The sequence below is a fragment of the Eriocheir sinensis genome, chromosome 36 (genome assembly GCF_024679095.1).
Source record: "Eriocheir sinensis breed Jianghai 21 chromosome 36, ASM2467909v1, whole genome shotgun sequence".
In the NCBI taxonomy this organism is placed as follows: Eukaryota; Metazoa; Arthropoda; class Malacostraca; order Decapoda; family Varunidae; genus Eriocheir; species Eriocheir sinensis.
The window spans coordinates 13865481-13874974 of NC_066544.1; the positions used below are offsets into that span (position 1 = coordinate 13865481).

The window sequence follows — 9494 nt, forward strand, 5'->3', positions numbered from 1 at the left end:
GAAAGGAAAGGAAAGAGAAAGAAGGAGGAGGAACAAGTGAGAGAGAGAGAGAACGAGTGAGAGGGAGAGAGATACAGGAAGACGGGGGAGAGGAGGAGGGGACAAGGGGAGGAAATTGAGGAGGGGAGGAGGGAGACTAAGGGAAACTAGGGCGACAGGAAAACTTAGGTAACAGGGAGAGGGGAGAAGGTAAATATATCTCCCCGAAGGCGCCGAGGAGGACAAACAGAGGCCGTGGGAAGGGAAGAGTAAGTTACACCCCATCACGACCCTGGGGAGGAGGAGGAGGAGGAGGAGGAGGACGAAAGAAGAAAAAGAAGAAGAAGAAGAAAAAGAAGAAAAAGGGAGGAAAGAAAATTAAGAAAAAAGTAATGAAGAAGAAGAAGAAAAAGAGGAGGAAGGAGAGGAGGAGGAGGAGGAAGAAAAAAAAGCTGCATAAAGACTAGAAGAAAGAGGAATATAATGGAAGAGAAGGAAATGAAAAAAAAGGAAATGAAAGAAGAGAAGGAAAAAGGAAAAAGACTGAAGGAGAAAACAAAAAAAATGAAGGTATGGGAAAATAAACAAAAGAAAAGAGGAAGAGGAGGAGGAAGAGGAGGAGGAGGAGGAGGAGGAGGAACATATGTAGTACTTTCAAAGAGTAGATTCCATAAACCTTCAAAGTCAGGTTCGTTAGACACATTTCCCTTTAGACACGGGTTTGTAAAAGGCCTTATGTTTGTTCCTGTCTTATTCCTGTCTCATCCTGTCTATTCCTGCGTCTGTTTACTCTTGTCTACTGTCTATACTTCCATTTCCTTCCTCTCTTCACCTGCCTATCTTTATTCAATCCCTACTTCTTTTTTCATCTACTCATTTTCATCTGTCCATCTTCTATACGGTAATTTTTTCTCCATCTTTTTTTGCTATCTACTCTTATTTTTTATTTTTGTCTACTCCATTATCTTCTGCTATGTCTATCTTCGTTCTCTTCATCCTCATCTTCTGTCTATCTTCGTCCCTTGTATTCTTTTCTATCCTGTCTATTTCCTCTATTCACTCTCCTCCCCTGTCTATCATATTCTATTCACTATCTTCTTCTTTCCATTTCTATCTTTGTTTATCTATATTTTCGTCTACCTATCCTTGCCTTTCTTTGTCTTTCCCTTACTTCCTTTCCTTTTACATCCCTTTCCTTTCCTTTCTCCTTGCTTCCTTCCCTCTTTCATCCCTTTCCTTTCCTTTCCTTTCCTTTCTCCTTGCTTCCTTCCCTCTTTCATCCCTTTCCTTTCCTTTCCTTTCCCTTCTCCTTGCTTCCTTCCCTCTTTCATCCCTTTCCTTTCCTTTCCTTTCCCTTCTCCTTGCTTCGTTTCCTCTTTCATCCCCTTCCTTTCCTTCCTTTCCCTTCCCTTGCTTTATTTTTCCTTCCTTTCCTTTCATCCTTTCGTCCTTTCCTTTCCTTCCTTTCCCTTCCCTTGCTTTATTTTTCCTTCCTTTCCTTTCACATCCCTTTCGTCCCCTTTCCTTTCCCTTCTCCTTGCTTCGTTTCCTTTCACATCCCTTTCCTTTCCTTCCTTTCCCTTCCCTTGCTTTCTTTTTCCTTCCTTTCCTTTCACCTCCCTTTCCTCCCCTTATCTTTCCCTTCCCCTTCCCTTTATTTACCTTCTCAAGACCTTTCACACCTCACCCCTGTATTTTTTCACTCATTTTTACATCCATTTTTATTCCCAAAGAGCAAACAAGTGACTACCCGGGGCCCGACCATAGGGTTCTCCTCCTCCTCCTCCTCCTCCTCCTCCTCCTCCTCCTCAGGCTTAAGCCGACACCAGGAAGTCTATCTAGCTTTTTTTTTTTTTGGGGGGGGGGAGAAAGGGAGAGAGGGAAAGAAAGAAGGGGAAAGGGTAATGGGGAGGGAGAGGTGAGGGAGGGGAGGGGGGAAGGGGGAAAGTTAAGCTGTGTTGTTGTTTGTGGGGGAGACTTGAAGAGACTGAAAGAGAGGGAGATGGTGGTGGTGGTGGTGGTGGTGGTGGTGGTGATGGTGGTGGTGGTGGTGACAGAACACATACAAGTCCTCTTTCTTCCTTTCCTCCCTTCTCTCTTTCCTTCTCCCTCTCTTCCCCCTTTCTCTCTCTTCTCTCTTCCCTTATCATCCCTCCCTTCCCTCCTTTCTTCTCTCTCTCCCTCCCTCTCTTCCCCTTCGCTCTCTTCTCTCCTCCCTTATCATCTCTCCCTCCCAACCCTATCACTACTCTCCTTCCAAAACTATCCTCCTCTTGTAAGCGATGTGAGGAAGAAGAGGATAGGGAAGGGAGACTAGGTGTTGATGGGAAGATGAAGGGGAAGTGAAAGGAAGGAAAAGGAAAGGAAGGAAAAATGCAGGAAATGGGAGGGAAGGGAAAGGCAGGAAAGGGAGAGAAGGGAAGGGAAAGAAAGGGGAGGAAGTGGAAAAAGTGTTGATGGGAAAATGAAGGAAAGGAAAAGAAAAGGAAGGAAAAAGTGAAAGAAAAGGGAGGGAGGTGAAAGGAAGGAAAGAGAGAGAAGGAAAGGGAGAGAAAGGGGAGGAAATGGGAAAGGTGTTGATGGGAAAATGAAGGGAAGGAAAAGGAAAGGAAGGAAAAATTTAAAGGAAAGGGAGGGAGGTGAAACGAAGGAAAGGGAGAGAAGGGAAGAGAAAGAAAGGGGAAAAGGTGGGAAAGCTGTTGATGGAAAAATGTAAGGAAGTGAACGGAAGGAAAAGAAAGAAGAGGGAGGGAGGGAGGGAGGTGAAACGAAGGAAAGGGAGAGAAGGGAAGGGACAGAAAGGGAAGGAAAGGGAAGGGACGGGAGAGGAAGCAAGTACGAGGGACGTTTGGTAAATAATGTTTTTTTTTTTTTGTTTGTTTTTTTAGTATATCGCGGAACCGTATCATAATTAGGAACAACCTTGCCCTCTTACCTGCGTCCTCCCCCCCCTCCCCCCCCACACTCACCTGTCAAGTATACCTCCCTTCACGCCACCTGTCCGTCTGTCTGTCTGTCTGTTACCTGTCCCACCTTCTCTAGTCTCTCTACCTTGTCTCCTTCTCTCCCTCTGGTTATCTGTGCAACGACTTTTATCTCCTCTCCTCTCTCTCTCTCTCTCTCTCTCTCTCTCTTATCTCTTGGGGAACAGCTGTCTTGTGGAAAGTGAATTTTTAATGGCGTGTTTCAGATCGGAGGTACGAAGGGAGGGAGGGAAGGAGGGGTAGGAAGGTAAGGGAGGTAAGGAGGGAGAGAGGAAGGAAGGAAGGAAGAGAGGACGTAGGAGAGAAAGGAAGAAAAAGGGAAGGAGGAGAGAGGAGAGAGGCAAGAGTATAACTAAAATTCTCTTCCATTTTTTCTCCCCTTCTTTCCCTTTCCTAATACTCTCATTCCTGCCCTATCTCTCCCCTTTCCTTCTCTTCCTTTCCTTCCCTTCCACTTCCTTTCCTACTTTTCCAATCCTTTCACATATCTACTTCTATATTCCTTTTCCTTTCCCTTTCCTTCTCTTCCCTTCCCTTTCTCTTCCTTCCAATATTCTTTCTCTGCTCTCTTCCTATTTTTCTTCTCCCTCCTTTCCTTTTTCCTTTATCCTCTCTTTCTCTCTTCTCTTCTCCTCTTCTCTTTCTTCTTCCTCTTCCCTTCCCTTCCCTTCCCTTTCCCTTACTTCTATCTTCCCTTTCCTTCTCTTCCCTTCCCTTTCTCTTCCTTCCAATATCTTTTCTCTGCTCTCTTCCTATTTTCCCTTCTCTTCCCTTTCTTTTCCCTTTCCCTGTTCATTCTCTGCTCTCTTCCTCTCTTCCCTTTCTTTCCTCTTCCTTCTCTTCCCCATGTTTCGCTTTTTCCTTAGCTTTCTTTCCCTTCCAATGTCCTTCCAATCTCTCCCTTCCTTTCCCTTCCCTTGTCCTTCGTTCATCTTCCCACGCCCTTCCTTCCCTCTCCCTTTATCGACACTTAGATAACGAGGTCACCTTCGCGTTCATCTTCGTTTGGCCTCAGAAGGGAGAGGAAGGGAGGAGGAAGGGAGGGGAAGGAAGGGAGGGAAGCTGCAGGTGTTACGGGCCAATCAACGGGAACCTCTCACCTGCTCTTCTTCCTCCTCTTCTTCTTCTTCTTCCTCCTCCTCCTCCTTTGTTCCCTCTTCCTTATCTTTATGTACTATTAATATTTTTTCCCCTTTTCTTTCCTTCTTCATCTCATTTTAATCTTCTTTTACATCATCCCCTTCTTCTTCTCCCATATTCTTCCTCTTCTGCATTCGTTATCTTCTTCTCTTCCTTCTGCTTCCTCTTCTCCCCCTCTTTCACTATTATCGCCACCTATTTCTCTTCATCTTCCTTCCTCTTTGTCTCCTGCTCCTTGTTATCGGTTATTTGCTTCTTCTTCTTCTTTTTCTTCTACTTCTTCTTCTTCTTCTTTTCCTTTTTTCTTTTTGTTCTAATTCTTCTGAGTTTTCTTCTTTTCCTTCTATTTTTCTTATTTTTCTTCTTCTTCTTCTTCTTCTCCTTCTTCCACTTTTTGCTGGTTTTCTTTTTATTTTTTTTATTTTCATTGTCTTCTCTTTTTCTTCCTTCTTTCGTATCTTCTCGCATTATCCTATTCACCTTTTATTATCCTCCTCTTCCTCTTCCTCTTTCTCTTCCTCTTCCTCCTCCTCCCCTACTCAATCTCCCACTCCACGACCTCAAATTCGTCCCCTTCCCCTTCCTCCCATCAACTCCCCTCTTCCTCCCCTTCTCTGTCGCCACACTATGACACGAAATCCCCCTCTCTCATCCCCTTCCTTCCCCTCCTTTCACCCTTCCCCCTTCTCTGTCCCTTCCCTTTGACCTACATTCTTCCCTTCCTCCCCTTCCTTCCCCAAACGGATTTCCCCTTCACTGGTATGTTGCAATTTCCTTTTTTCCTTCCCATCACTTCCCTTCACTTTTCCATCTTGCGGTTTTCCCTTCATTATTTCCTGTATGTCTGTCTCTCTTCTTTCTTTAATTCCTTTTTTCTTCCTTTGATTCATTTTATTGTCAACTCTTTTTTTTCCAATTCGTTTCCTTTCTTTCCTTTTTCTTTCCTCTTTTCTTTGTTTTCCTTTACTTTCTCTTTCTTTCTTTCACGTCATTCTGCCTCCCATTTCTACGCTTTCACCCTTTTTCTTCCTGTTCCTTTCCTTTCTTTCCCTTTTCTTTCCTTTCTTTGTTTTCCCTTCCTTTCTCTTCCTTTCTTTCACATCATTCTGCCTTTTTATACGGTGTTACTTTTTTTCCTTTTCCTTTCCTTTTCTTCCTTTTTCTTTCCTCTTTTTCTTCCTCGTCCTTTCCTTATCTTCCTCTTTCTTTTCCTTTTTCCTCCTCTTTCTTCCTCTTTCCTTTATTTTTCTTTCTCTTTCTTTCCTTTTTCTTCCTCTTTCTTTCCTTTTCTCCCTTACTTTCCTTTTTCTTCCTCTTTCTTTCCTTTTTCTTCCTTTTCTTCGTCTTTGTTTCCCTTTTTCTTCCTCTTTCTTTCCTTTTTCTTCCTCTTCCTCTCCTTCTTATACCCTCAACCCTACCTCCTTCATCTCCTTCCTCTAACTCTTCAGTCTTTCCTTCGCCTATCACTCTCCTCTTATGCTCCTTTTCTCTCTTCTCTCCTAACTTCTTCTTCCACTAACTCCTCTTTCATTTCCATTCATTTCCCTTTCTACACTCCTATCCTATTATCTTCCTTTCCTCTCCTCTCCTATCCCCTCCTTCCTCTTCACTCTACACCAAACCCAGTCTTATTAACCATTCACACCTTTCTAAACCCAGACCCATTAAGCATACACACACCCCTTCTAACCCTCTCACGCCCTCCTTCTTCCACCCCGGCAGGTTACCCAAGGGCCTGGAGGACGTGTCGCGCTACCCACACCTGTTTGCGGAGCTCCTGCGGGACGACACTTGGAGCATCGAGGATCTGAAGCTACTGGCGGGGCAGAATCTCCTGAGGGTGATGCGGGACGTGGAGAAGGTGAGGAAGGGAGAGGAGAGAGGGGAGGGAAGGGTAGGTGATTAAGGGGGTTGGAAGGAAAGGTATAGGGGAGGGAGGGGAGAGAGGGAGGAGGAAAGGGAAATGGGAGGAGGAAGGAAGGGTTAAAGTGGAAGGGAGTGTAGAAAGGAGAGGAAGGGAGAGAAGAGGGAGAGGAAGGGATGGGAGAGGGGAAAGAATGGAGGGTAGAAGAGGGGAAGGGAAAAAGGGTTAGGGGAGAGGGTGAGAAAGGGAGAGAAGAGAGAAAGTAAAATATGGAAGGAAAAATAAGGAGACGTAGGTGGAGGAGGAGGAGGAGGAGAAAGAGGAGGAGAAAGAGGAAGAGGAGGAGGAGAAAGAGGAGGAGGAAGTAGAATTATAAGAAACCAGAAACATATTACACATCAACAGAGGAGCAACGTATGAGTGAGAGAGGAAAGGTGAGGAAAGGAAGGGAGGAAAGGAGGGGAGGAAAGGAGGGGAGGAAAGGAGGGGAGGAAAGAGGAAAGACTAATCGGATGCACCGGAATGAGGGGAGAGAGGCGAGACGGAAAAAGAGGAGGGCAAGAGGAAATGAAAAGGGAGGAGAGGGACGGAAGGGAGACGCTAAATGAGGGAAGGGAGAGGGAAGGGTGAGGGGGGAGTGAAAGATGAGATGACAATAATTTAATATATGAGAGAGAGAGAGAGAGAGAGAGAGAGAGAGAGAGAGAGAGAGAGAGAGAGAGAGAGAGAGAGAGAGAGAGAGAGAGAGAGAGAGTAAAATAAAATACTCAAAACAAAACTCAATCCCTCTCTTCACCTGACAACCTTACCTTACCATATCTCACCTGACCTGACCATCTGACCTTACCATATCTCACTTGACCTGACCTTACATAACCTAACCAAACCTAATCTGACCACACTTGACCTAACCAAGCGCAATCTCAGCCCCCTAGACGTGACCTCTCACATCACATACTTGCCTAACCTAACCAAACCTAATCTAATCTCACCTGACCTAACGTAATGTGACCTCACCTCCCCATTTACGAGCTACCCCATCCCCGACTTGCCCAACCTAACTTAACCTAACCTAACCTAACGAAACCAAGCCTAATCTAATCTCACCTGACCTCACCTGACCTAACATAATGTGACTTCACTTCCATATTTACGAGTTATCCTATCCCCGACTTGCCCAACCTAACTTGACCTAACCTAACCTAACCCAATCAAACCTAACCAAACCTAACCTAACCAAACCTAAACAAATCCAACCCAACCTAACCTAACTAAACCTAACCTAACCAAACCTAACCTAACCTAACCCAACAAGACCCAACCCATCCTAACCTAACCCTGACCTCACCTAACATGACGTTCACTAACCCCACCTATCATGACCTCACCCTTGACCCCGACAGGTGCGGCTGGACATGAGGGAGCAGAAAGCGGCGCCCTACGAGGAGGAGGTGCCGCCCGACCAGCTGGAAGGCCTCACATCCTGCAGCTACAAGTTCAATAAGGACCCAGATGACTCCTAGTAGAACGCCATTGCCTAAGGAACGCGACTTCGGCTGGGGAAGGGGGAAGGGGATGGGGAAGGGGTAAGGAGAGGGAGAAGAGGTGCTTGGGTAGAGATAAGGTGTTATTTGGGTAAGGGGAAAAGGGTAGGAGGTGTTTCGATATGGGGGAAGAGTTGTTTAGGTAAGATAATTGGAACGTGTTCTTAAGATAAAGTGGATGGGGAAGGGAGGGGGAATATATTTGGGTAAGGGAGGTGTTATTTGGGTAAGGGGAAGGGGCAGGAGGTGTTTAGGTAAGATAATAGGAAAGTGTTGTTAAGGTAAATGAGATGGGGAGGGGGATGAGGGGGGAGATGTTTGGGTAACGGAGGTGTTATTTGGGTAAGAAGGAAAGGGTAGGAGGTGTTTCGATAAGGAGGAAGAGTGTTTAGGTAAGATCATTGGAACGTCTTGTTTGGGTAAAGGGAAAGGGGGGAGGAAATGTTTGGGTAAGGGAGGTGTTATTTGGGTAAGGGGAAGGGATAGGAGGTATTTCGATAAGGAGAAGATATGTTTGGGTAAGATAATAGGAAAGTGTTGTTTAGATAAGGAGGAAGGTGAGGGATTGTTTGGCTAATAGGGGAATAGGTGTTTTTATAATTGGGAGCAGGTGTTTGGGGATGGGGAAGATGTGCTTAGGTAATGGGGAAGTGTTTAGTTTAAGTAAGGAGGAAGGGGATTTTGGGGAATGAAGAAGGGAAGTGTTTAAGAAAATGAGGAAAAACACTATTAGGGGAAGTGGGAAGAGAAGGCGGTGAAGGAGGAAAGGGGAAACTAAGGGAAATTGTTGTTAGGAATGAGGTTTTATGGGAAGGGGAACAGGGAAAGGGAATTTGTTAGGGAAAGGAGCTGTTCAGGGAAGGGAATGGGTTTTAGAGTAAGGGGAAGGGGATGAAGGGGAGGTGTGGGGATGGGGATGTGTAGATGGGGTGCTGAGGTAGGTTAGATGAGGGACAGGGGGACCCATCTACCTACCTGAACACACACACACACACACACACACACACACACACACACGTCTCTGGGACCAAGCCACGGCCGGTGCTCTCCTTAAACTGAGGTGCTGAGAAGCGGGTAGAGTTCTTTTAAGTGCTGAAAAGGTCATGTGTCTGTGTGTGTATATGTGTGTGTATGTGTGTGCTTGTTAAATTATTTGTGTAGATGTTAAGGAAAAGATGAATGACTGGACCATAAAAGAAAAGGCATTAGAAGAAGAAAGTAATAAAACAGAAGTGATGATGATGATGTGTGTGTGTGTGTGTATATATATTTTTTTTTATGTGTCTAAAGGGGTGGAAAAAGTGTAGGAGCAAGATAAAAGAAGGAAACACTGTAGTGAACAAGATAAATAAATGACCCACAAACACAGAAAAAAGAAGCAAAAAGAAAATAAGAGAGAAAAACAATGTGTAAGAGGAGAAAGTAGAAAATGAAAAAAAAGAGGTAGGAAAAAGGAAACAAGCAGACTGAAAACAAATGAGTTAGAAAGTGAGGGAGAAGACAAAAATTGAACAACAGACAAAGAAAATTAAGACAGAGAAGGAACAGCAGTGATGGAAAAGTAAAAAGCTAAGGAAAACTAAGTAGACAATGAATATTAGTTAGAAAGAAATTGAGTTCGAGGACAAAAAATGAAAAAAAAGACAAAAATAATTAAATCAAGAGGATGAAAGAGGTAAAAGAGAGGAAGAGGAAGAAAAAAAAAAGGAGGAAGAGAAAGGGGGAAGGGGAGAGACGCAAAGACTTCACTGCCAGGCTGGGGTGGAACGAAGGCAGGGGGAGACCTTCTTCCACCCCAGCCAGAAGAGAAAGAGAAAGAGACAAGGCGGGGAGAAAGAGACACACACAAAGAAAGGGAGAGTGAGAGATAGAGAAACCAGAGAACAGAGAAAGAGATCAGAGAAAAAAATATATATGAAGACAAATGAGAAAATGAGATAAAAAAATGAAAACGGGGAGAAAGAGAAAGAGACAAGGCGGGGA

At 44.7% G+C, this 9494-nt stretch overlaps 1 protein-coding gene across 1 annotated transcript in view; it reads left to right on the plus strand.

Annotated features, from left to right (window-relative positions):
• The window catches only part of LOC127007987 (dipeptidase 1-like), a 112958-nt gene extending 105431 nt beyond the window's left edge, over window positions 1–7527 (plus strand). Inside the window, exons 10-11 of the mRNA XM_050879532.1 lie at window positions 5826–5964; window positions 7371–7527. Coding sequence (XP_050735489.1) covers window positions 5826–5964; window positions 7371–7490 — 259 coding nt within the window. The 3' untranslated portion in view covers window positions 7491–7527. The remainder of the gene's footprint in view (window positions 1–5825; window positions 5965–7370) is intronic.
• Window positions 7528–9494: the final 1967 nt, after the last annotated feature.